This window comes from Mauremys mutica, chromosome 4 (assembly GCF_020497125.1).
Source record: "Mauremys mutica isolate MM-2020 ecotype Southern chromosome 4, ASM2049712v1, whole genome shotgun sequence".
NCBI lineage: Eukaryota > Metazoa > Chordata > Testudines > Geoemydidae > Mauremys > Mauremys mutica.
In genome coordinates, this window is record NC_059075.1 from 38,854,738 (window position 1) to 38,882,198 (window position 27,461).

The following is a 27,461-nucleotide window of genomic DNA, read 5'->3' on the forward strand; positions in this document are numbered from 1 at the left end:
TGGCCCAACCCACAAGTGAGCAGCTCTGCAGAGCTGCAGCTCCACGAGGACAGGAAATGCTGCCCTGGCTGAAACAGATTGTGCTCCAGTGTTAACACACCTCAGGGATTTAATGCAACTGGTGTGCTTTTTGATCCTGCTGGAGCTGTCTGGGGATGTCAGGGGAAGCAACTTCCTGTGTGTGATTTTTTTTGGAAGGCCGGGGTTTGTGTGTGTGTGGGGAACCTCTCTGACTGGCAGTTTTTCACACATCTGCATTTCCTGGGGTAGAACAGCTGCTGCAGGAGGCAGGTAGAGCACCCTCTCCCCCTCACCACTGAGGAACTAACAGATGTTTTTGGCTATGGGAAGGGGGAAAAGAGGAAGTAGCCCAAACCATTTTCACACAAGGTGAAGTGGGAGCCAACAGAGCCCAGCAGCTCAGGACATCTTTGCTCCCACCCCTCTTGTAAGAAATGGGATGGCTCCCCTCTCCTCCTCCCCCCACCACTGCTGGGTAATTCTGCAACACCAGACCTGGGAAGGGAGGGAGGAGAACCACTATGGAGCTGCACTTCCACTACACCAAGATGGGGGGTGGAAGATCCCCTGGAACTATTCCACCCCCGCCTCCCCGGCCTGGGTTGGGGGTGACGAACCTCCACAGCTAGAGAAGCAGAAGTGTGCTGGGGGGCATAGGCATATGTGGGGCAAAGGGGGTTCAGCATGGTTGTGGGGGCTGGGCAAGTGGAGTTGATCTAAGGGCTGGGGACACAAAATTAATTCATTTGGAGCAGGACCACACAATTAACTGCTGAGCGGCTCCATTAACACGGGGTGAAATCCACATGTAGAAGGTCCCCTTCTGAATAAAATCACCATAATTTGGACCACTGACTTGATTGAGAGTAAAGTCTGAATAAAAAATGAGAAAGGACCACAGGTTCAGACCTTAGTTGACGATAAAATCTGTCCCCATTGGGCCCTTCAGTTCCCAAACTCTTTGAGCTCAATGGCAGCATCCATCATGTACCAGTAAAACAAAACTAATTACATACTCTCTGCGGGCTTCTTGCCATTAGGGAAGGGGTCATCACATCTCCACAGCGCCATCTGGGCCAGAATCTTAGCAATAGCTTTGAGTTTTTAAGTGCCATGGCATATAGCTACTATAACAACTTGATTAAAGGAAAAACCTCAGTGGTTGGCAATAAGGCCTTAAATAGTTAAATAACTTTTAATTTAATATTATTGATATTTTATCAGCTGAATTTTCCGAATTCCTGTCAGCATTTCTCTATCTTCTTATCTTGGATTGGGGCAAATGATCTCTTCTGGAGAGCTGCAGTTGGAACAATGCTTTGTAGCCTCAATCTATTCTGGTGATACAAAGGAATGATTCATGAATGCAGTCTCCATTTGGATATGTAGGCAAGCAGGGTCCTTCATTGTTGAAAGGTTATGTTCTACTAAAGCCATATTTAAATTTTAGGTAATTGCCCACTGGTTAAAGTGCTTTTTACAATTAAACCAGACTATAAGGAAGGGGTGGGGGAAATGTACCTTGCAACAACTTGAAAGATGCCTGTTTATCATGCAGTCACATGGGGCTCTACATTCCTTGAGAAGCTACATCATCAGATAGTCAAGACAGGTTCTTATTTGACCTAGCTTCCAAAGGTCTTATCCCTGGGGAAACTTAAAATTGGACTAGACAAAGCATCTGAAAATATGCGGTAGAGCAAGGGATTAAATAATTTGATAGGTCTTAACCTGTCTTCTTTCTGTGGATCAAATCCTCAGGTCCTTGCTCACTAATTACTCAACAAAACTGCCACGGGAATAAAGGACTGAGTTAAAACTACATAATGACTCAAGGTTTGGCATAACTGTTAATTATTCTTTAAAACAATTTTTGTTCTAGCAGTTTGCCCTTCTTTGTGACTATGAATAATAATTAGGGACCCGATCCTGTGAAGTCTGACTCTCCCACGTATCCCCACTGACTTCAGTGGACTATTTATTTGACTAGTCAGGTGAATAAAGGTTGGCTGGATTGAGCCCCACAATATCTTTCACACTGCACTAGTTTTGCTGTAACCATGCTTATCTCCCCTACAGAACATTAGAGTGCCTCTTGAGCCTTTTGGAAATAAAAGGACAGCAACATCCAGGGCTTTGGGAAGAACATTTTATTGCTAAGCATATCCTTGAACGAAAATGCAAATAAGAAAAGAAGGAAAGAAAGAAGGGGGAAAAAAAGCAGTAACGTCACAATAACTCAAATGAATATCCTTGAGGTTCTGTGCATAAAACAACAGGAGTATGGTAGAAGCCCACATACAGAAATGCACATGTTCCCAAAAAACTGTCGAATAGAAACTTACACAAAAAAAAGTAACGGAACAGAAAAGAACGTGGGATTTTTTTCTTTAAAAAAAGGAGGGGGAGGGTATAAAAAAGAAAGAAAGAAAGAAAGAAAGCAAGAAATCATTTCACAAGACTCCAAGAACAGCAATCTTTTACAGACATTGAGAAATAATCAACTTCAGATAGGTTCGGCCAGTTAAGTTGTCTAAAATCGTGCTTTCATACCTTTTTAAAACTTGTCTTTTTTTCTTTTTTAGTATTTAAAAACAAATCAAAACAAAACAAAAAATAAACCACCCAAAAAACAACCTCACACACACACACACACACACACACTGAAAGAGCTGTTAACAGCGAAAGCCTCTTCTCTAAACATTTGAGAAGGCTGCTTTTTATTTTGTTCCCATGTGCGTGTGTGCATTTGATGACACTTTTCTTCAAAGTCAAATATTCATGCGAATTATAAACACCAGCAAGAGTAGATTTCTAAATCTAAACAGCTGATTAGTTTTCATCTGTACACAGAGAAATTGTACATTTGTGATACTCCAGAGTCTTCAATTCATTTTGTGTTTGTTTTTCTTTTTGTCTCTCTCCCCCTCTTTTGCTTTTTTTGCACATGACAGTCATGGCCATGAAACCAGTTGGTTATTGTTCTGTACAGTAAGTTACTCCCTTTCACATAATTGGGGAAAAATAAAAACCAAACCACCAAGATTAATTAAATCAACTAAAACAAACAAACAAAAATCCCAGTTTAACCATAAAACATTATATACATCAGGGTACTCTAGAAATTACACTAGCAAAAAAAGTAGTAAAATATGTAAACAAAATCTGAGAATTTTTTTTTTATCCTTTTGACACAGGTAACTGTGACAAAGCTAAAGCACACACTCTCTTCACATTTTTATGGTTTGCTTTTTGTTGGTATTATTAAAATGTTTTTCTTCTAAAACAACATTCTCAGTCCATGTAAACACCTTGACAGAGTTTCTGTTCCAGTCGTCCTATCAAACATATGGTGATAAATATATCTGTATATATATATATATTTATATATATAATACTATTATTAACTCCTTTTATTATTTTTTGTGTCACAGCAGCTTTATTCATTTCTTTTATATAAAAGAGAGAGTAAAGGGTGAATAGGGCAAATGGAAAGACAGATAGTCAGAAATGTCAAGCTACAAAATTAAAATATTACATATGAAAAACATCTTCATGTCAAAAAAAACCCTTATGAATTTTGCACTTGTTCGCAGCATGTGTTTGGCTTGTGTGACGTTTATGGTTCTTGTCAAAGGTTGAACTCCAGTATTGTCTTTCTGACCTCTTTATTCAACTGCTTTATTATTAATTTTTTGCATGCATTGTAATCAGTCACAGAACCAGAACCCAAAGAAAAGGCTCCCTTCATTTAGCATCGTATATCTAGCTCAGAGTGGCCGACCACTTTTGTTTTGCTTCCCCTCCCCCACACTTATTTAGCCATAGTTTGGCTGCGTTAATGCACACTCACTGGTATTGTCAAATAAAGCCAATGGCCCCAATCAAACCAGACTGAAACCTATCTGTTCATGAGTTTAGTTGCAGATACTGGAGCCAAATCTAAGGGGGACCAGTTTTCCATAAGAATCATCTTCATCATCACTCATTACACACTTTCACTGTGCTATTAGCAAATAACTTACTGTAGACAACGGATTCTAGAGACCACACAACCAGATATGTAAAGTGAACACCATGGGTAGCTTTTGAGTTCATATATGGCAATAGTCTCTCTTTATTTATTAGGCGGGTCCCCCCCCAGATTTCTTCTTGACTCATGTTCTGGTTCATTCTCTTCTCCCCTTCACACACCCCAACCCCCAAAAAGAAAAAGAAAAAAAAAACAAACAAAAACCAACAAGCCCCAAAACCATTTATTCCCCGCCCCCCCCCTCAGATCTCAAAAAATTATACGTATGCTGGACACGGCCAGATCAGTTTGTTTGATTTTTTTGTTTGTTTGTTTAAACAGTTTATGCATTTTTTCTTTTTCTTTCTTTCTTTTTTTTTAATAAGTAAACTGAAAAATGATCGATACAGTCAAAGATCACGAACATCATTAAGACTCACTTGGAGATATGAAACAAGTAAGCCATGAAATCTTCTACCTTTTGCGGAAAGTTCAGCGAAGAGGAGATGTGGAGACTTCCAAGTCCGTCAGCATGGTAGAGCTGCATGTGCCATCTCCAGAACGCTAAGTGTGCTTTATAATACAGTAGGGCAGAGTTTGCTGACTCCAAGCGATGACTGAGACATTAACAGTCACAGCTGAATCTTTTTCCCAATTTTTTTTCCCACAAACTGTAGATCCCAATCTCGTTAGCTGTAACGGCTCTGATATTTCAGTTAAATCTCATGAAGTATATATATATTTATATATAAATAAGTATATTTTTACACATAATACTCTTTGTCCTTGTTTTTCTGTTTCTTGTGGCCGCTCTTTGTGCTCTGCTGCTTCTCCTTCACGAGCGTGCCATTGCTCTGGGCTGAGTTGCTGATGTAGTTCCGCGTCTCATCCACCTGATAGGACCCCTCGTCCCTGTTCCTGTACTTGTACATGGCATACAGGAGGATCAGGATGCAGAGGGCGGCAGCAGCCACAATACCGACGACCATCCCCGTTGTGCTGCTCGACTCACGGACCACCTCTGAGGCCCCCGGAACCCGTCTGATTCCTGGCTCCGTGGGGTTTGCTGTGGGCACATTACGGAACATGGGGGAAGTTATTAGCGGGCTCTTCAGCTTTGTGCTGTCTAGCTCATAGGCAGTGGGCAACGGAAGCAAGACTATGTCAGGCTGGGGTTTGAGCTCACGGTTATTCATTTTGCCAGCTGGCAATTTGGGCACCATCCCAGTCGAGGACGAAGCTGTGGAGCGGATCAGCTCAGGGGACAAAGCCGTGGTAGTAGTCCTACCAGTTTCGGAGACTTTGTTAGGTCTAAAGTCCTTGGATTCCCACTTAGGTGCATGTGCTTTGTAGCCACCTTCGAAGACTGAAGTGGAAAGACTCTTATCTGTTACCAAGGAGAAGGTGGTGTAAAAATCTTCATCATCAGTAGGGGGTAGGTTAGAGTCAAAGGTTTCCCCTGAGCCATACCCAGATATCACCAAGCCATCATCATCACAACCATCGCTGCCTTGGTCCGACAAGCAAGGTAACCCCGCCTCAGAGGTCATGGACAGGGAATCTTTGGTGGTCTCAATAATGGTGAGGAGGGGGCGAAAGGTAGGGGGGAGTGTAATGAAAGGTGCACGAGTAGCAATAGGAGGGATATCTAAAGGGTCTTCTACAAGTAGAGGGATAACTAATTCACCTCCTGGGATTGAAAAGAAAAAACAGAAGATTAGTAAACATTAGTGACACAGTGCATCATGTTCAATTCCCTGAGCTCAAAGGTGGTGGAGGACTCAGAAGTTATGAAGAAGTGTCATGGAGGCAGCTTTCCTGCCCCTATCCACACCATCAACACACTTTTCCAGGGTTCTAGGAAGCTTTCTGCCCAACCCTGCTTTTGAGATAGGTAAACTGGCCATTCCAATTCCTTTCTCTTTTAATCTCTGCTAGGTATGTTCAAGTGAGAGAATTTTGAAATCCTAGTGACCAAAGGGTTTGCGGTCCTGAAGATACTCTCAAATGACTGTGCAGTTTTCAAACTTGGCATGGTTCCATTTTCTTATGTCTTTTACTATATGGGAAAAAGAATACTTAATTGTGGAATTACTCCAAACCTCCAGACAGTACTGTTCTCTTGGGTTGGATTTTGCTGCTGACGTATGCTGATTTTACGTTTTTCCTCTGATCTTTCTTGTCACTGGTATTTCTTCTCTGCCATTTGAGTTCCACAGCAACAGTTCCCAGTTCAACCTTTTTTTCTTGTTTGTCCGTCCTGTTTTTTAAATTGTGTGAGTGAATGAAGTGCGCATGAAAGGTAGGGATGGACTGTTGTGGTTGGAACTAGATGTAGTGCAAGAAGGCACAGAGAGCACCTCAATGCATGTTTGTCTTTTTTATCTTCAATACCCTCTGCTACTCTAGTCCTTTCCCTCTCCCTGCCCCTTCTCAGCTCTGCTAACGCACCCTGATAGTGATCTGCAATACTCCTTGTTGTTTCAATGCTGGGCTTTAAGGGACACTAACAATCCTTGTTCATTGTGCCAAACTGTATTGTGGTTTAATGATATGGATAAATAAGAAGTACGCTGACCTAAATCAGGATTTGATTCCAGGCCACGAAAGTGAAGAGTAATCTCCATCTTGCACTTTCTGGCTTTCTTTCTGTGCTGATGGTTGTGATGAATGTTACTTTTTCTCTAGCCTGGCAGACAGTTTTCTGCAAAGCAGGTACTAAATGAGAAAGTCTCATAATCTGCTGTCTGGGAGTGCTTGTGCTGTGAACAACCAGCAGCCATTCCTCACTTTCTCCATACCCAAGCTCATTATCTCTGCAAATGAGAGACCCAAGGTCATTTCAGAACCTAGGTATCTCAGTACCACCGAGGTGCTTGCAAGCAATGAGGCCTCCTAAGATTATTTGTTTTATCAGGGTATAGGCTTGAGTCACACTTTCACCATAATGTGACTCTATTTTCAGGCTCAGGAAACTATCAGTCCACTTGTCTTTTCCATGGGTATGAAAGCACAGTGGATTACTCTCATGTATGTTCAGATCACACAGTCTTGTGCTTAAGTATAGAGTTCTATCTTTTTTTTAACTGAGTCATGTTGCCTTTGCATGTAAATTTTGATTTTAGTTATAATTTTGTTAGGCATTTAAGCTAATTGGGCTGTATCCTGAGATCCTAAGGTAAACCATCCTCAGGCAAGTTCCCATTAGTTTCAATGGGCATTTTGCCTTAGGAAGGACTAAGTATAAACTGAGGGCCATGCACTTTCAGTAATCATTTTCATCAGTGTAAAGTGAGTGCCTAATTGTGTAAAATGTTACCACTAGTGTGAGTGGAGAATTCTGAGGATTTAGTATTATTTTACTCATACTTTGCACAAGTATATATGGCTACAGAAAGTGCAAGGCAATAGAGAATCAGACTGAATAAAAAACTATGACTTTGCTTAATTCATTCATGTTAATTAATTGTCTTTCATCCAAGTGACTGTTGAATGGCGCTGGGTAAAAAATGCGGCTATCTGCACTGTGGTGCTCTATTGTATTTTCTGCATTTGTTTCATACTGAATTTCCAAGGGTAGTTCTGCAAAACACATGCCATGATCAGAGAGTATGATTTTGCCCTAAATCTTGTATGCTGGGTGCTTGCAGGTTTACCATCATTTTGATCCAAATTATTTGGGCAGCAGTCATTTTTAACCACCAATTGGAGTGTACAAATGGAGTCTCAGGGCCTTTAAAATGTACTACCTTCAATATTTCAAATCGGAAAGCAACAGTGGCATATGGTTATTCGTATCCTTCCGCAGGGGTAAAATGCTGGTACCACTGAAGTCAATGGAAACCTTAATGTTTACTTAAGTGTCACGAGAAATTAGCCCCAAATCAGAATCCATTATTTTACTTAGCTTCTTAATATACCCATGGAGTAAAGCTCGTTCTAATGTATGAGATGAAAATGGCAATTTGGAGATGTCATTTAATTTTCTGAGCTTCCAGGTAATGTTCCTGCCACTTCTGTTACTGAATAAAGAAGGGAAAAGTTGAATATTATGTGTCTAAAATAATCCCACAGGATTTCTTCAAATTGTATCTGTTCAGTACAAACATGAGAAAGGCAAAGAGCATTATTACTCTGCAGTTTGCCAAACTACTACATTGCATTTTGTGAACCTGTGATTCTGGTCTCCTCCTTGTGAAATAATAACAGGAACTTGTCTTGTTCCTGTTTATGCTATTGTTTTAGAAGCTTGTTTTCTGTCCATTGTTAGCGTGGGGCATGGATAATCCATTTTATCACATGGTCTCAGGACAAACTTGAACGAGGGCCTTCAGGAAAAGATCATCTATCAGAATAAGTTCTATGGACTAGGTAAGACTGAATAAAATAATGGAATTTTCAGCCAAATATGAAATTGAGCTGCCTGTTGAGTGGGGAATTGAAGTCCCTGAAAGTCATCTGAGGTCTGTTGAGTGGCTAATAGTGTCCCTTTAAGTGATTTTAAGATCAATTCATCCACCATTATACAATAGCATTCATCTGCAAGTTTAGTGCACCATCTGTGACACACAACTGGAGTCAGAAGTTTGGCAGTTTTTAATTGCCCATCTAAAGCTTCTGAAGTGCCTGTGTTATTAAAAGCTACTACGCTTACAAATGGATTCTGTTGATCTGCCACCCAATAGGGCAATATTTTAGGCAGCTTTCTTCCCACAAGGAAATACTTTAGTCCATTTTACAAATCACCTCTTTGGACTTGACCTCAAGGAGATGGAAATATTTAGTTTTTAAAACCGGAAGACAAAGCTTTCATTAACAGAACAACCACTTGCATTAAAAAGCAATTCATTTTTCTAGGATTTTTTTTACTTGCAGTTAATGATCAAATATAATGTCATTATAAAATGGTTGGGTTTTTCATGAAACGTCAAGAAGAGTCTAACAGAGCTATTAGGATTAATGGGGTTCCACATATGTAACTGAGAGCAGATATTGTCTCTTTGTGTACAAAAGTAGGTCAGAAAGAAAATAACGAGCCAAATTCAGAGGTGAGTCTGAGTCTTAGCAGGTATCTGAGAGGTGGTATAACTTATGTGCTTGTACGGCTGAGACAATTTAGGCTTTCGTGGAATCACTTAATCTCGCCTCTGAATTTGGCCCAGTGTGTCTGGTGAGCCACATCCTGGGTGCAAGCTACACCCCAAAAAATAAGATACAGTTAAGGGTACTTCTCCTGGGGTTCATGGTTTTTAGAGGAATCATTTCCCTATCAAGGAATACATTGGTCAAAGTTGCTAAGATATTGTGGCTCTTGGAATTCATGGTTTGGTTTGGTTTTTGGATTGGTTGACAGAATGTTTTTTTCATTTTGAACTAAAATTGGCTAGTGTTTCATACAGGATGTCCCAACAATAACGCAGTGAGGAAGGAGTATTTAGGTTTGTTACTTGATGGTATGCACATATTGCTGCTTCCTGTGAACGTATAATTTCACATTGAACCTAGAAATCTCTGCCTACATCTAAGAGTTGAAACTTTCTCACACAGTGGCTCTCTGGCACAGACCCTGAAGGTTCAGGCCTTTCCCTATACAATTAGTGCCCACTTTATTGTCCAAAGTATGTATAGTACCAAAAGAGTTACAAGAGGTACACAGAAGGAAACCACTGTGTTTTCAAATAACTGTAGGGGGATCCAGTCATCTGACTCCCATTAAATAAATGGTCAGGATTAAAATCTCTTAATTACTTCTTTGAAAAAGAATCTGATGGTGCAAAGGGCTACATTAGTGCTAAATATTTGTGGGCCAATCCTTGAAGTCCTTCATGATTTGGTCCATTATTATGGAGTTGTGCAGCTAACTCTTAGAAAATGTACAGTGAAATTCCTGCCTAAAGATATCCACTGCTCTCTGTTTGATTGAGATTCAACTGCAGAGACATGGGACGTTGGTTTCTGGCTGCTATTGCTTTGTTTGGAAAGCAAGCATCAGTCAGTGGTGCTGGTGGATGAGCTGTGGATTCAGAACCTGTTTATACAATTCAAAGCATCCCAAGAAGATAGCAGGGCCTTTTCTGTTTGCAGTCCTGCCCATTCCCCTTGTCCCCTCTCCCCAGCGGATAGGTGCTCCCTGAAGAAAGCTGTGCAATTGAAGTGGCTTGTGTTGACCGCACAGTGCTGAAAGATGAAATAAAAGGAATAGATAAAATGGCTTCCTCTGCTGTGGTAGGGATGAAGAATAAGTGCCAAGTGCCAACAGCAGTACCAAGAGGATTGAGGTCTGTGTGGTGTGAAGCCCTAACCCAACAAAACACTAATATCCAAGGGCTTCCTTTGGATTTCTTCTTTCTTGGGACAAGCACAGTGTGTATTCCTTAAAGTTAGCATTTTAAATCTGGAACTTATACTTTTTTGAGAGGGCTGTGCTTTCCTTTAAACTAGTAGGACCACTGGGGATATAAAAGGTCTACTTTAGCCTTGAAGGCTGCCCTGCTTTTTCCTTTATGAGTGCTTTATAGATATATAATTCATACCTCTGGGGCTGATCTACAATAAGGGCTCGCTGTCACTGGAAAAGATGGAGTGTAAAAAATTTAATAGAAGCCTTCTGAACTGTGAGGATGTTGTGGGTCAATCATGAATGTAGAGGGCATCAAGCAAAAAAAAAAAAGTTAGCAACCTCCAATTCTCATCTTTCTGGCCAAGACTGTTTCACTGGTGTCTCAAGCATCAAAGAGCGGCAGCACAAAAAGCGCACACAAAAACAGAATCCTGAAAGATTCAACTTCTAACTCTCACGATGAATATAAAGGGACACAACACTGTCTCTTCCAGATGTGGCTGAAAATCTTTAGGGTGCCAGCTGAAAAGCCCAGCACAGCACATTCACATCCTCAGGTATTGAAATTCAACATCCAAAGTCTCTCATTTACATTTTATTCTTATTCTCTTGCACTGAACTCAACTCCATTTTCAGACCAAAACATCCTGCTATGGAAAATAATCCCTTCCCTACCCCCTGCCCCATATATGCAAGTTGGGTGCCAAGAAATTCTCATTAAGTCACTGAGTTTTTCAACACTTCTTGAGGTTTGGTCTCCTGTGAGTTCTTTGAGGGTGAAGAGGGAAAATATTCAGACCACAGTTCTTGAGTCACAGGAAAGCTGATGCTAATATGAAATCTAGCAGATGAGCATTTTTAATATTCTCTCACCTCTTTCCAACCTCATTTAATTGAAAGTGACTGTCAGTAACACAAGGGCAGGCATCACTTCCCCAGTGAGAGTGCCTTAGCCTTCTGCCTCAAATATCCTTACTGCCCGCTTCGTTCCAAAGCACCAATTGTTTCCAAAGTGACTAGACAAAACCCTAGTTTCGGGAGCAGATTTGGTTTAACTGAATTGCTTTGAAACATGTGAGACCCCACAAGAGCCTGTTTACAGGAATCTCTAACAAAATCCACTTTCCTAATGGCAAACAGCAAAAGCTAAATTAAAAGCTCAATCTTGATCACACTGAGGTCAATGTCGAAACTCCCACTGGTTTCAAAGTTGGTTCCTAAGGTTTATTTATACTTAGACAGACACAATCAGTTACGCCAAGGCCTGAGTTTTGATAACTAGGGATAAGAGCAGCAAAGAATCCTGTGGCACCTTATAGACTAACAGACGTTTTGCAGCATGAGCTTTCGTGGGTGAATACCCACTTCGTCGGATGCAAGTAGTGGAAATTTCCAGGGGCACTACTTGCCCACTACTTGCATCCGACGAAGTGGGTATTCACCCACGAAAGCTCATGCTGCAAAACATCTGTTAGTCTATAAGGTGCCACAGGATTCTTTGCTGCTTTTACAGATCCAGACTAACACGGCTACCCCTCTGATAGGGATAAGAGATCTCTTTGGAGGAAAGAAGAACTGACTTCACCTTTCCCGGGGGTGTAAGAATTGGATGAGATGGTTCTCAATTTAGTATGAAGTTTAAAGTTTGGAGAGAATTTGGTTTCTGTAAATTGTTGGTCACCTCAGCAAATACCAGTTTCAACATGGCCTGAGTGGGGAAATACCCCAGAAAAAATAACATACTGGTTTTTAAGATGTAATCGCAGCCAGGAGGCAGTGGTAATCTCATGAGAGAGCTGCTTCTCATTATGTTTCCAGCCTAAGTGTTAGATTGAAAATGTTTATCTAAGCATTCAGACTTTGAACTGCTTCTCTAACCCAAACAGAAGCTTAATCAAACTCTTCTGAGTTTCTCCCATCACTGTTTTAAATCCACTTGATTCACAGACAATAATGACAACTTGTTAGTCAACATAATTACCGGTTCCATTTACAGCATCAGTTCTTCAGGGAAGCTGTCAGCTGAACCTGAGTTATCGGCTATGTACTTAGTAGCATGCTACCATGCTGGCCCTTTAAAAGTCTACCTGTGCTAAAGGAAGGGCATTTTTTTTGTTTTTACCAGGAACTCAATGTTATCCAGTGGAATTCATGCTGCAGAGAAGGAAGTCCCCAACAGACAGGACGAATTTTAAAAGTCCAGACATTCAAATGTTGGGAGAAAAGGAGAACTAGTAAATGCTACAATTGCTGGAAGAGGTTAGCAGTCATGATGCTAGGGCCATTTTGGTTGAAGGGTTTGCACTCTAACAGTACACTTGAGAGTATCTTTTTGACTGTGGCAGAAACAAGAAGATTGACGATCAAGGAAATTAGCAGGAAGAATATGCTTCTGTAGGAACAGAGGGAACTGGAGATAAGAGCAACTAGGGACTCTATTGCCAAATGGGGACCAGTGACTTAAAGAAACTTCCCTTGTTTTCTCCTGAATATAGTCTACGCACCAGGCTACAGCAAGTTTACATATGAATGAAAACTCTTGGCATTACCGCTGATTCTTTCTGTGGGAGGCAAAAGGGACTGGGGCGAGAATTGACAGAGAGTGGGAGTGAATTACCCTGGGCTCCTTCACCCCCTCCTACGAAGAGTAGTACAATCACGTAATCGGAAATCTAGAGAGAGCATGTAACATAACAGCAAATACCAAAACAAACATATCCAAAACTTAAATAAAGGAATTTATGCTTTTTTCTCTCAAAACCAAACCATACACTAGAAAATAAAAATTCCACAACAAAGTTAAGCTCATCAAAAGAAAAGAAAACAACAACAACAACAGGTCATTCGCTTTACCAGAAAAAGAAAGATAAAACCCAAGAAAACTGAAAAAAAAGAATACAGGAAATCAAAAATGTTTCTTTTTAAAAAAAAAAAAAGTACTCAAAAATATATAAAATTAGCTATAAGAAAGCATACCACATTGATTTCATATAGTCAACTTACATCAACAAATTGCCCGCATGTTTTTTGGCATGAAAGAAAAATTTACAAAAGAAAGTTGTGTAAGAATGCTCTTGGACAAGTAGAATTGCCACATTCTTGTAACTTGCTTTTTTTGTTTTGTTGTCGTTCTTAAAAACTTTTTTTAGCAAAATGTTTATTATTTCTTTTTTAAATATAATTATTTTACGACAAAGGGTGATACAGGGAGGCAACAACACATACATCCACACCACATAACATGAAAAGAAAAAAATCTTGCACCTTAACAAATTTGAAGTTATTTCTCTGCTGTTTTTGGTTATAAATTATATGTTTGCTTTGTGTAAAATGTTTCACATATTACAATTGAAAAAAAATGTACACTTTAGAATTTGCTTTGACTGTTTATGTATCTACAGATCTAATGCTTTTTGAGAATCAAGGTTTTTTTTTGTCTTTTTGGTCAATTCAATATATATTTTTTAAAACATTTTCTTTTCTTTTTTCCTAGAATTTTTTTGTGTGTGTTTTAAGGAATGGATGACGGCACATAAAATTTTAACAATGCTAAAGAAAGGGTTGGGGAGGGGACTTATGGGAAGAAAAAAGATGCCTAGGGTGGATGGATTGGGAGTGTAAAATCTATGAGTGTACTACACAGGAGATGAAGATGATGGGAGTGAATGTGTAAGTCAGTTGCCATGTCCATGTAAGGGCGGTACGGAGTGATCTAGCAGCATTAGAGCTTCTGGCTGTAAGGAAGGGATGGGCAATATACAAAAACAAATGAGCATATTCATGCCCATCAACAAAAAGAAAGAACAGAACTCTAACATTGACAATCTCACAAACCCTAAGCTGCAACTTCTTCAACATGCAAGTTACAAAAAATTAATAATAATTAGTTTCATTAAAGATTCTCAAATTATAAAAACAGTTAAAGCTTTTTTCCTACTAAAAATAGCAGTAAAATACATAAACTAATAATAATAATAATAATAATAGAGATTAAAAAACAAAAAAACAAGAAAATTAGCTTTATGCACTGGAATTAGAACAACTTCAACTGCAGCTATGCACAGCCTCATGTTCACCAAGAAGTTGACATCAATGTTCTAAGGAACTGGAGCCATTAGTTGCTTCAGTGAATGACGCCATCTATTTTAAATGCCAGGGGTGCTTTGGTATCCCCTCCTCCTGAACTGGATAGTTTTAAATTCAGATTCTTTAGACCTGTGTCTGGAAAGTATGGATATAGGATTCTGCAGGTGAAGTAGTTCCTTGTTTAAAGAGGGAAGTAAGGGGGAAATTGCAGAAAACAATTCATAACTTTTGTTTCTTGTTGTCATTAGATTGGAACAACCCAAATCTAAGATAGAAATCCAACCATTGAAAAGAAATACATCAAAATATAGATATATAGAGATACACTAAAAAAACAAAAACAAAAACAAAAAAGCACTTTATTCCCCAGCAAGAAGGGAGAAAAGAACAACTGTGGTTTTTTTTATATTTATTTTTAAAGAAAAAATATTCCACACACTTTCAAAGATGAACAAACCAGATGCACACATTGAAAAGGAACAGACAAAGCAGTCTAGGGACACTTTCATCATTTGGATTTTTTTTGCTTATGGATTGCATTCCCTCCATTTTAAATTTTCTTTTAATTTTTGGCCAAAAAACTCCCCACCCACCAATGTACTGCTTTTTTTCATTACTTTTTTAAAAATAAACACAAGGGAAAAAAGGACGTGCAGTCTGGATGTACGTCATAAATAGACATAGGAAAAGAAAGAAGAAATTGGCTGAGATTGACAAATGGGTTATATAATAGCTTCATTTTACTGTAGGATGTTAATAATAATAATAATAATAATGCATGCTTAAAGTAAGTTGCATTTAGGGAAAGTAGAAAAACAGAACAGCAAGCTAGGACTTAGGAGGGAGGGAAAGGGAAGTTAGCAAAGACGACGACTCAAGGAACAAGGTGGTATATCATTCCATGCCTGTCCAGTAAGGGCAAAGTACATTCCAAAGGGTTCGGTGCAGGTTATGGGAAGAGATTAGAAGGGCTATGGTGTGGGGGGAGGGAGGGAAATTGCCAGAGGTGCTAGGAAATACATTCCACACTCATTATAACACTGCCTGTAGGCATCAAACACACAAAACTCCAGTCTTTTCTCAAGGCCCAGTTCTCCAGCCCAGACTCACGATGGGCAGCATTTGTGTAACTAATATTTTTGGGATTGTTCATGTGAGTAGGTACTAATCATCTTGAGTAAGGGCTGCAGAATTCATTTCCTGAAACACTTCCTACTTGAAGTAATGATTACTGCCTTGGAGCCTGAACAGGTGAATGCTAACAGTATAATGCTGATTAACCTATTATTCAAAACAGTCAGCAATTATTCACACAGAGTCAAAGGGCCTACTCCCAAGAGGGGATTCACAATCTGGCCCAATGAAGACAGTCATTGCAGTAAGCATTAGTCTGGTAGTAAGCGTTTGTAGGACTGGACCAGTGAATAGTCCCACTGAAGATAGTGGACAATTCACAATAGTAAACAATACAACTGGTAGTAAGTATTTGAACCTTCAGGCCATAAAGTCTTATATAGGCAAAACTTTGTTTGAAATTAATGGGAAAAGACTGCAGGATTGGACCCTTTGTATGTTATAAAGAGGTTTTACTGGTAACAAAGTTTATTAATAATCAGTCCTATTGGGCTTTACAAGACCTGGAAGCTAAGGAACAGTGGTAGTCTTATATACAAAATATGATACAGAGAGCCTCCAGATGAGGGTCATTGTTAACAGGAGGGACAATAGTACTTTCAGAGCCACTCAGAGAACAAAGCTAATCTTTGTGAACATGAGATAAAAATAAATAATAAAGTAGAGAGACACTGAATCCTTCAACTTTATACTTGGATGCGCTATTGAAAAAGTGTCCCAAGCTGGTAAAGATGGGAGGATGGGAGTTGAATGAGAAAAGCCCAACTTCCACTGAAGGGCGAAATGGCATCTGCCTCTACTGGAAGACTGTGCTGGAACTATATACTGGGGACTGTGTTAATAAGGGGGAGAGGTTCAACCAAGGACTGGGAAACCTGGCTAGGTGAACCTCAGGGACAATACATATAGGCACACATGGCTCCTGAGGCTGATCCATGTGGGATGATTTTTTGGGTTCATTTGTGAATGAGAAAAGATTGATTGGAAACAAAGAACAGTGGCAGCAGTGAGGCCACTGCAAGCCCCAGTGAGGTTATTTTTGGTAAACTTTCAAAATTACTGTCCCTGGGCACCATTCCCTACCAGGATTCTTAGCCTCTGGTTTAACAGGGTTAATCAATATACAGGAAATTTCACAATGAGGCATTTAAGCTTTGAAGTTTAATCATTCCTTGTTGTGACTTGCAGCTGGATTCTAAGAGTAGTGAAATACCTATATTCAATACACTGGAATTCACTGGGTTGGGATTTTTCTCTGAGACCTTTTCTGATCCATTGCCAAAAAATTAGCTTGAATTTGTCATGGAGGGTATGTCTACACTTAAGACACTATAGCAGTGCAGCTGTGCTGCTGTAGCACTTCAGTGCAGACACTACCTACACCAATAGGAGGGATTCTACCATTGGCATAGATAATCTACCTCCCCAAGAGGCAGTAGCTAGGTTGACAGAAGGAATTGTTCCATCAACTAGCGCTGTCTACACGGCAACTATGGCACTCAGGGATATGGATTTTTCATACCCCCGAGAGCCATAGCTATACCGATGTTAATTCCTAGAGTAGACCAGGCCTCAGGGGTGTTTTTTTTTAATTGGCATACAGCAACACTATCTGAGGTAATCAAGCCCAAATGCAGTGGGCTGAGTAGAGGGGTTTACCACAGCTCCAAAGCCCATAATAACAACTCAGATTTACATATTCTAGAACAAACTGAAGCATGCTAGTTACATTTTACACTGCATCACTCTTCATAACTGGTTTACTAATTTTTATAACCCATCCCTGTATAGATCACGAATAGTCCACGAGCTACAAAATATGCTAGTAAGCAAAGCTGCAAAGTAAGCAAACTCATCATACATTATTCTTCTTACTGTTTCTTTACCTACTAATTACATGTTATTTACAAGGCCACTTGTGAGTTCATGCTTTGCACATTGGTAACTTCTGTTTTCTTTCATTATTCATGCAAGGCCTACACATTGTTTTCCTTTAGACACCAAATAGACTCTAATGTGTGGGGAGCACAATTTCCAAACTTGAAGCTTGACGTTGGGCACCTCAGTCCATACTTAGGACCCTGATTTAAGTGTCTAACTCAAGGGCTAGGGACATGAAAAAGATGTTTAGTGGCCAGATGATCAAAAGAGCTCAGCACCCACAACTATAAGGTCGCTTTTAACTATAGCCGGATTTCCCCCCACCTCCCCGCCCTTAGTTCACTTCCCATTTAGGGACCTAAATAAATGGCCAGACTGTGAAAAGAAAATCTGGACATAAGAATCGCAGTAAGAGATGCTGAGTGGTGGGCAGTTTTGAAAACCTGTTCTGCATTCAGGTGATGAAATGTGTGCTGAGCACATTAGAAAATCTGTCTCTCAGCTCTTTTGAAAAATCCAGCCCTAACTGCCTAAATACAGATTTAAGTACCTAATATAGGTCCCCCAGTTTGCAAACTGGGTTGAAAATATTTCCACGTATATCTGTAAACTAAATATTTTGCTGCTCTCATGATTTTTTTTAGTGCAGTGGCTACCATCCTGCAACTGTCCCTCTGAAATACAAGCAAAGGTTGTAAAAGGAAAATAAATAATACATATTTTGCAGCATGCTGTCACACTTTTATTTTCAGCTATTTAAGCGAAGTTGAAGGGCTGGGACTAAAGGGCTCAGTATCTTAAGGGGCTTCAACTACTGGTTGAAGAATAGAAAATTTAAGTTTATAACAGAGTTGGCCAAAATTTTCTTAATTTTGTTTTTTTAAATGACATTATACTCAAAATTCCAATTTTTTTTAAAAGGATGAATTTTTTGCACACACTGTCCTTTTTGGAGCAGCTCTGGTTATATCAATTATACTTGCTATTTTCAGGAGTTTTCTAGTTTTGCATTTCTTTTAATTGCATTTTTTAAAGTTGTAGGTAAGTGTAATATTCATATTAGTGTGAGACCCACAGACCTGGATTGAACTAGATATACTATACAGCACCTGCCTTCCAATGTCTCCAACACACCTCTCCCCAGTTTGATAATATTCCTATGTGGTACTCCACCTCAGCTCTGCTGTAAAGCCATAATCCTGACCAGGGGTGGCTCCAGGCCCCAGCATGCCAAGCGCGTGCTTGGGGCGGCATGCCGCGGGGGGCACTCTGCCGGTCACTGGGAGGGTGGCAGACAGCTCCGGTGGCCCTCCCGCAGACATGCCTGTGGGAGGTCCACCGGAGCCGCGGGACCGGCGACCAGCAGAGCACCCCCCCGTGGCGTGCCGCTGTGCTTGGGGCGGCGAAATGGCTAGAGCCGCCCCTGATCCTGACCTACAACAATCTATGCTATTTCAGTCCTGGATCATGCACAATCTCTTCTAGACCTGTAGTATTCTCAGTTATTTCAGTCCTTGACTTGCACCAAACTGCCAATTTACCTCATCCCTAACATGCAATACCCCATGCTATTTCAATTCTTCGCTCTCCCATGCAGCTCTGCTCATGTAGCTCAACACTAACCAGTACCACCCCCTGCCATTCCAGCTCTAGACCTAGGGTGCCCAGATAGCAAGCGTCAAAAATTGGGACAGTAGGTGGGAGATAATAGGCATCTATATAAGACAAAGCCCTATAAAATCAGGAGATCTGGTCACCCTATCTAGCCCTCCAAATCACAATGTTGATGCACTTCTGACCTGCAGTATTCCCTGAGCTCAGTCCTGATCCTCTCCTTAGTGGAGATTTCCACTCCTGGGACTTTTTTCTTTCTGGTTGTCACGTGCATTAATAGTAGGGAAAGGATGAGTCCTGTACATTCAATTTCCTCTTCTATTGTAGCCTAATTAGAATGAGAACCAAGATCTTTAGTGATAAAAGGAAAAGCACATTTCCCTATTGCACAACCCAGGCCCCCTAACTGCTTTTTTGCATACTTATATAATCCTACTTTAGTTATCAGACAATGCTTTTTAGGCTCATTTAGAGGCATATTTCCATACTGAGGCAGGACTGAGATGATAGTGACAAAAGCTCTTAAGCGGCTGGTTCTGTTGAACAGTCAGTTAAAAGAGACAAATGGAGAGATTCCAATGAACTGAGTGATGCACATAGCCTTGAAAATAGGTTAGCTATAAAACGGAAAAAAATACACCCTTATCTATGCATCTGCTTTCAGCTTCAAGTAGTGTCTGCAGCAATTTTTCTCCAGTTAGTGCTTATGTGGCAAGAATCCACATTAACGAGAAGCAAGAAAAATATATTAGGGGCTTATGTGGTGTGCAAAGGGGGTGCCTTCTCCCTCCATTTATGCCCTAGCCTGGGGGAAACACAGAGATAACACACAGACAGAGACTGTGCCTAAAGATAGCCGGTGCACAGGCCAGCAGAGCCAGCTCTTTCTTGTGTTCCCCAGACCCCCCCCGCCCAAGAGGAACTGTGGAAGAGTCAGTCAGAATTCTTCCTGGGGGCTCCAGCTTCAGCCTGGCCCCTCTGAACCCTTCCAGTGTTGACTGAGGCAAAAAAAGCCATGCTCTGGCCCTGTATGAATGAAGGGGGAAAAGAACGAAACAGAGCAATGACGGTTCCAGAGTGATGACGTCCCTGTGGAGTGATTAGGATTAGGGAGATTCTGGCAGGGATCAAGGAAAATCAGAATCACTATAGAGTACTTCCGACAGGCAGGAGCTGACAGGAAAAACTCCTCTTTCCAGTGTAGCCTTAACTCTTTCCACACAGCCAGCCCAATGACTACTGAGGAAGAATTATACTATTAATGGCTAGCTTGTAGGCAGGGGTGAAAGTGACTTAATGAACTTACTGGTACGCAGGGCGGCTGAGGTCCTGGGCAGGAGCGGGGGCAGGAGCGGAGGTGGCTCTAAGCCCCATGAAGGGGCAGGGCCTTGGGTGGAAGTGGCGGGGCTTCTGGCGGAAGGCGCCGGGGCTGGGGCCAGACTTCCCCAGCCAGCCCTTCAGCACTGCCCGGCCTGCGCCAACCGGGGATCCAGCGGTGATTTAAAGGCCCCCCATAAATCGCCACCGGAGCCCCAGGGTAGTGGGGGCCAGGAATCCTGGCATGTTACCCAAAGCCAAATTATTTTTCTCTGAGAAAGAGAGGCCTGTTTTAATGGTTTCAGCACAACAAATAGGAACACAGGAATTTCTATACAGGGTAAGACCCCGGCTCTATTTAGTCCAGTACCCTTTCTCCAATAGCACCACCATCTGCTTCAGTGTAAGGTGCACAAACCTCACACTAAAAGTCCAGAATTCCTGATTATCTTATCTTGGCTCTGAGATTGACTGTCTGTGACCTCAGACAAGTCCCTTTGTCTCTTTGTACTTCATTTACCCCCACAATAAAATGGAATACCACCCGCTGCACAGGGCTGCTTTAAGGATTAAATATTCAGAGTCTGCAAAGTTGTTTGAGGATGATATGCTAGAGAGGTGCTAAGAGTTATTTACAAAAGGGCATTTATTATACTGTTAATGTCTTGGAGCTATGCAGGATTTATTAATAGCCTGGGTTCTTTCCCCCTCCCAGCTGAAATAGCAGAAGAAGATCATTGTTCACAGATAAACTATTATTAAGGAGGGGGCAATGAGCAGGCTCTGGGGATGGCCCATCATGCTCTGGGTTTCAGAGGAGGCACTCTTGGGAGTTTGTGAGGTCCTGGCCCCACAAACCAGAATGAGCAGCCATTGCATGGGGACAGTCTTTTTGGGGCTAAAGGACAGGCTGTGAAGTCCTCTCTATCACAGAATAGGAGCCTCCACCCCACACAGAGAAGCAGACTTTATGAGAGAGGAAATCTGCTCCTGGGGCAGAGACATGGGGTGACCAGATATCCCGATATTATCAGGACTGTTCCCATATTGGGGACTTTATCTTATGTATGTAAGTATACCTCCCTCCCCCCTCCTCCGTCCCCCCCCAAAAAGTGTCCCCATTTTTCACACTTGCTATCTGATCACCCTACAGAGACATCAGGGAGATGTGTGTGTGCTGACCAGTCTGGCTTTCTTGTCAGAGACATAAAGGCCAGTTACTGGCTACAGAGATATGTAGGGAAAGAAGCCCACATGAGCCATCACTGAAGTTGTCCCATTTACAGTACTAGCTGCTTAGTGGGGCAAGCATACACTCCTTCCAATAAATGGTATTTCAAAAAACCCTCACATGTTCATCACGAGTGCTCAATATCTGCCACTAGAGAATCCAAAGTGTTAACCATTGCCATGGCTTTCAGAGGTAAAGAAGCTTTCCCTTCCTTGCCTGATCTTGTTATCTTTTTATACTCCTTTGAACCAAAGGAGAATCTCTGGAGGCCTAGTCAGCAATTCCAGAGCTGATCAGACATCCAGCTGTGGCTGGCTTTAAAGTCTTCTTAACATGCATCTCTACCCAACCTGCACTCTCTAGAGACGCTGATGTGTTTGTTAACGGACAAATCCTTCATATGCAGTCAGGCAAGCTTAAAGGCTTTTAGGTAAAGCTAAAAATTAGGTAAAGTTATTCAACCCTTGTGCTCAGAGCTGAAGATAGGCACCTGGAAAAGATTTATTCTGAATCATCAGGTACTGGTCACTGGTGAAGACAGGAGAAAATACTAGGAAGCCAGATCCTTCTCCTGTCAAAGTCAATGGCAAAGCTTCTTCCATTAACTTCAATGGGAGCAGGATTGGATTCCAGGTATATCTCTGGTATAACCCCATAAAGCAAATGGTATCTCCATATGTATGGTCTTCTAAAATATGCAAGAGTTTTTGTTTCTCTGAAAATGGGATGCTGCCAAGAGAGCCCACTGTCCCCAAATGTGCTTCCCCAGCTTTTTTTTTTTGAGATACAATCAAATAAGGGCATAACAACTGCCATACTGGGACAGCCCAATGGTCCAGCTATAGCAGTATCTTATCTTCCATAAGTGGCTGGTGCCAGATGCTTCAGAGGGAATGAACAGAACAGGGCAGTTATCGAGTGATCTATCGCCTGTCAGTCAGTCCCAGCTGATCGCAGTTGGAGGTTTAGGCACACCCAGAGCATAAGGTTGCATCCCATACCATCTTGGCTAATAGCCATTGATGGACCTGTCCTCCAGGAATGTATCTACTTCTTTTTTTGGACACAGTTATACTTTTGGCCTTCACAACATTCCCTGGCAACGAGTTCCACAGACTGAGGGTGCATTTTGAGTGTGCCATGCGGAGCAGCGGACCCTCCACCTTCCCTTGGCTGGGTGGGAGCCTGGGGGCTGTTCAGGGCAGGGGGAAGATCTGTGCTGTGGTTCTTCACAGTTGCGCGCCTGGTCCTTACCATGGCTGGGCTGAGGCACCACCCCCACTGGCTGAAGCTGGGTTGGGGAGAGCCATGCGGACAGCTGCGGGGAGCTGGCATGGAGTTGCGGACCCTCCACCTGACATCAGTCAGGCAGGGAGCCTGGGGGGTAGGGACACGGCCAGGGTCTGCTATGACCCCCCACACACTGTGGGTAGGTGGAGGGTCTGCTGCAGCTCCCTACTGCTGCCCAGGCTCCCCGGCTGGGCTCCACGCTGGCCTGGCTGGAGAGGGGGGCGGGGGGGCCTTGGGGGAGAAGAGGGGGATGAGGAGAGGTCCACATGTGAAAAGTGGATGGGCAAGGTCCCTCGCCCCCCACCGTCCCCACCACTCCAGCACCACTGGTCACTGCTGCGTGTTGACCTGTGGAGCTGTTTAGAGCCCTGCAAATCCATGGATATCTGCAGATATCTGCAAACAATTTTTGCAGATCGTGGATCTGATGAGGATAAACATTTTTGTATCTGCGCAAGGCTCTACTTATGTTTGTTTTAAACCTGCTGCCTATTAGTTTCATTGGGTGACCATTGGTCCTTGTGTTACGTGAAAGGGTAAATAACACTTCTTTATTTACTTTCTCCACATCATTCATAATTTTATAGACCATTATCATAACTCACCCCCCTTTGTCATCTCTTTTCTAAGATGTGACAGGCCCCATCTTTTTAATCGCTTCTTATTTATAAGTTATTCCATACCCCTATTCATTTTCGTAGCCCTCCTTTGTACTTTTTCCAATTAGAATAAATCTTTTTTGAGCTAGGGTGACCAGAACTACATGCAGTATTTATGGTGTGGGAGTTCAGTGGCATTATGATATCTAGCCCTTCCCTAATGGTTCCAAAAAATCTGTTGGCTTTTTTAACTGCCACTGCACATTGAACAGATGTTTTCAGAGAACTCTCCATTATGATTCCAAGTTTTTTTTCTTGAGTAGGAACAGCTGATTTAGCCCCCACCCCCATCATTTTGTATGTATAGTTGGGATTATGTTTTCCAATGTGCATTTGCATTGATCAATATTACATTTCATCTGCCATTTTGTTGCCCAGCCACCTAGTTTTGTGAGATCCCTTGGTAACACTTCGTAATCTGCTTCTGACTTAACTACCTTGAGTAATTTTGTATCATCTGCAAATTTTGCCACCTCTCTGTTTACTCCCTTTTCCAGATCACTTATAAATATGTTGAACAGCTCTGACCCCAGTACAGATCCTTGGAGGACCCCACTATTTATCTCACTCTACTGCAAAAACTGACCATTTATTCCTACCCCTTGGTTCCTATCTTTTAACCAGTTAGTGATCCAGGAGAGGAACTTCCTGCTTCTCCCAGGACTGCTTTGTTTGCGTATGAGCCTTTGCTGTGGGACCCTGTCAAAGGCTTTCGGAGAGTCCAAATACACTTCAACTGCAGCTGCTTGTCCTACTTATTTACCCATAAACTATAGATCATGGAGACATTAGCAGATTCACGCAAGCCACTGAGTCCTTGGCTGTTTCACAAGCAAAACAGGAGATATGAGGCATTAGCTTCCCAGCACATTCCCCCAGGCCGTATCCTGACACTTGCACCATTATTCACAGACTGCAAAGAGACAATGAGCCAAGCAGGCTAGAGTGGCAGCAAAGCTATAGTTTCGTGGTGTCAAGGTACAGTTATGAATCTGAAGTGAATCACAGAAACCAGACATGGAAGAGACCTATTTGTCATCTTCTCCAACCAGCCCTTTACCCCAGCTGCAGGACTGTTTCTTCTAATAACTTTTTCCAAATTTTTGTTCAGTCCTATTCCAGGCTGTTTTGATGTGAGTTAACAGTGGCATTCCTGGATTTTTAAATACTATTGTATTTGATGGCTGAATGTGCAGAATTTACTGAGTACAAAATAATATGCCAATAACATTGTGGTCAAATACGATTTTGGAACAATCAAGTGGTATTTAATTAGTAAGCAATTAAATCCCTTCTTAAAGCCCTATTTGAAACACTTAGGGCATGTCTACACTGCACTAAAAGTTCCATGGCACGAGGTCTGAAAGCCCAGACTCTAGCCTTACCCCAAATGTCTACATTTTTGAGCACGAAAATCACAAAAGGCCCTATGATATACTTCCGCAGTGAGCCCCCAAAATAGCGCTTTAAAATCCCTTAGGGTCTGCAAAAAAAATAATCTTTTTTAACAGGAACTCAATGTTATTCAATGGAACTCATGTTGCAGGGGAGGTGGAATTTTAAAGGACCAGAACTCTATTTGCAAACATTAACCACACTAAGTTCACTTTGATGCTCTTCTATTGGGCCCAGTTAAGGTGAAACTTCCAATTAGGCCATTTAATTTATCGGTCCCAACTGGGGCAAGATTATAGTATATTCTCAAGGGCTTTGTCCAGTCCAGTCGTAGGGAACTCAGGGAATGGGACTTCTACCATTTCTTTAGGGGAGACCATTCCAAAACATGAGACCACATTGTTAAAAAGTTTATCTTATATTCAGCCTTAACTTTCATTTGGTTAATTTAATTCCATTACCCCCAGTTCTGGTCCTTCACATACAACTCTAAATAATTCCTCCTCTCTATGTTCAGACATTTGTACTTTCTAACATTCTGGGAGACACAAATCCGTGTTGGGTAGAGCCAGCCCTTCCAGCCTTCACGCAAGGAATGTTTTATCTTGAAAATGGAAAAAAAAAGTTTCCCATATTCAGTTGGATAAACCATGAACATGTCAGCCCAGTTCCTACCAGTTAAGCCTCTGGAAGGAATCCAAAATCCAGAGCACTTGACTTTACATGTGCCTCTGTTGAAGCTTTACATGCCCCTCTAGCTTCAGCAAAACACACTGGTAACAATATCACTGGAAGGAATAACTTAACCAATGCAGCTTTTAAAAGGGCTACTCATCAAGCTGGGGAATGTTGGAGAGATCTGTTCTGCAAACTACAGGAAAAAAAATAGGCAAGCAAGTGAATGGGGGTTAGTTCAGCTGGACCCAGAGGATGAACAATTCCAGTCGCAAGGCGTAGCATAACTGTCCTGGAAAGGAATCCAAGCCAAACATCTCAATAATGGGAGAAAGTGTCCAATTTCATAATCCATTAGAGAGGGTGAGTGCCAGCCCTGGGCAAACTACAGAGAACACATGGTGTACAAGTTGGAAAGAAGCTTCACCCTGTGGGCTCTTATTAAAGTGAAGGTTTCATGTTTCAGTACCTTCAAATCTTGCCTCCTTTCTGTTATAAATCAAGGAAACTGGAGTGGCCATGACAACATGACATGGATCTGCATGCTCAGCCCCACGCGCACCGGGGTACAGACTGGTTAGAGAGTATGGCTGCCACTCTTATGTACTAAAAATGGGGAGGGATAGCTCAGTGGTTTGAGCATTGGCCTACTAAACCCAGAGTTGTGAGTTCAATCCTTATGGGGGCCATCTGGGGCAAAAAACTGTTTGGGTATTGGTCCTGCTTTGAGCAGGGGGTTGGACTAGATGACCTTCTGAGGTCCTTTCCAATCTTGGTATTCTATGAAAAACTGTATAGGAAGGCATGTCCAGTCTCTGTGGGATGGTGGTTTGGGCGGGGCGGGGCGGGGCGGAATGAGGAAATCCTCACAGCTCCAAATGGGGAGCTAAACCCCACTGCCCAGGCAGGCAGAGAGATTGAGAGTTAGGAAGGTGAACTTGCTCTGAGAAGTCAGTAATGTTTTCTGCTCTTTCTCTAGAGCCTGACTTTGTTCTCTCTTGTCACTTCCTGGCATGTAGAAATCAGGTGCTAACTGGGGTTTTAGAATCACTAGTTATAGCAGCTTCATCCCCATCACTCCCTCTCCTACCTAAAGCAAGCAGGAATTATCATTTAAAATGTTTTTCTCACTGCTTCCCCGCAGAGAGGACTTTTTTATTTTTAAAGCAATTCACTGCAAACCTCAAAACACCATGACACTTGCTTGTATAAAATATTCCAGGGCAATTAGGTTGTAAGCCCCTGGGAGCAGGGACTGTCTTTTTGTTTTGTGTTTGTACAGCACCTAGCATGATGGGGTCCTGGTCTATGACGAGGGCCCCTAGGCACTATGGTAATACAAATAGTAAATATTTTAGAGGGCATTTCAAAATTACTATGTCAGTTAAGATTAAAGGCAATTAACATATTGGGCTAGGTTCTGATTTCGCTTACGAAGGTATAAAACTGGTATACTTGAGCCATGCATCCGGCTCTTGCTTCTCCCTTCACAAGTGACTCACCCGAGAGCGTAGGCTTCTGAGTTCCTACCACCACTACCTTCCCACGGCCAAATAGCTAGTGGCCAAATGTTTACAGCTGCATGCTACGTGTGTACCCATAAAACCCATGCATGTGTGAGCACCAGGCAGGTAACCTTCCACCAACTAAATGCCCATTTGCCTGTACAATAATGTAATTTTGGGTGTAAATATGAAGCTTCAGGAGCAAAAAGGCTCCTCTTATATCCTATCGGTACACCAGCTGTATTCAGCTCAATTTTGCCCCCAAGGTCAACTTCCGGTGCTCCATTACACTGTTATAAAT

The 27,461-nt window shown here is 41.8% G+C and overlaps 1 protein-coding gene across 45 annotated transcripts in view; it reads right to left on the reverse strand.

Moving 5' to 3' along the window:
- Window positions 1-2,165: 2,165 nt before the first annotated feature.
- The window catches only part of NRXN3 (neurexin 3), a 1,517,918-nt gene continuing 1,492,622 nt past the window's right edge, over window positions 2,166-27,461 (reverse strand). For 21 of the 45 annotated variants that reach the window (XM_045016752.1, XM_045016764.1, XM_045016770.1 and 18 more), the window contains one exon: window positions 2,166-5,723. In XM_045016752.1, coding sequence (XP_044872687.1) covers window positions 4,798-5,723 — 926 coding nt within the window. In that variant the 3' untranslated portion in view covers window positions 2,166-4,797. The remainder of the gene's footprint in view (window positions 5,724-27,461) is intronic. The other 24 variants (XM_045016791.1, XM_045016790.1, XM_045016785.1 and 21 more) reach the window with 4 other exon arrangements.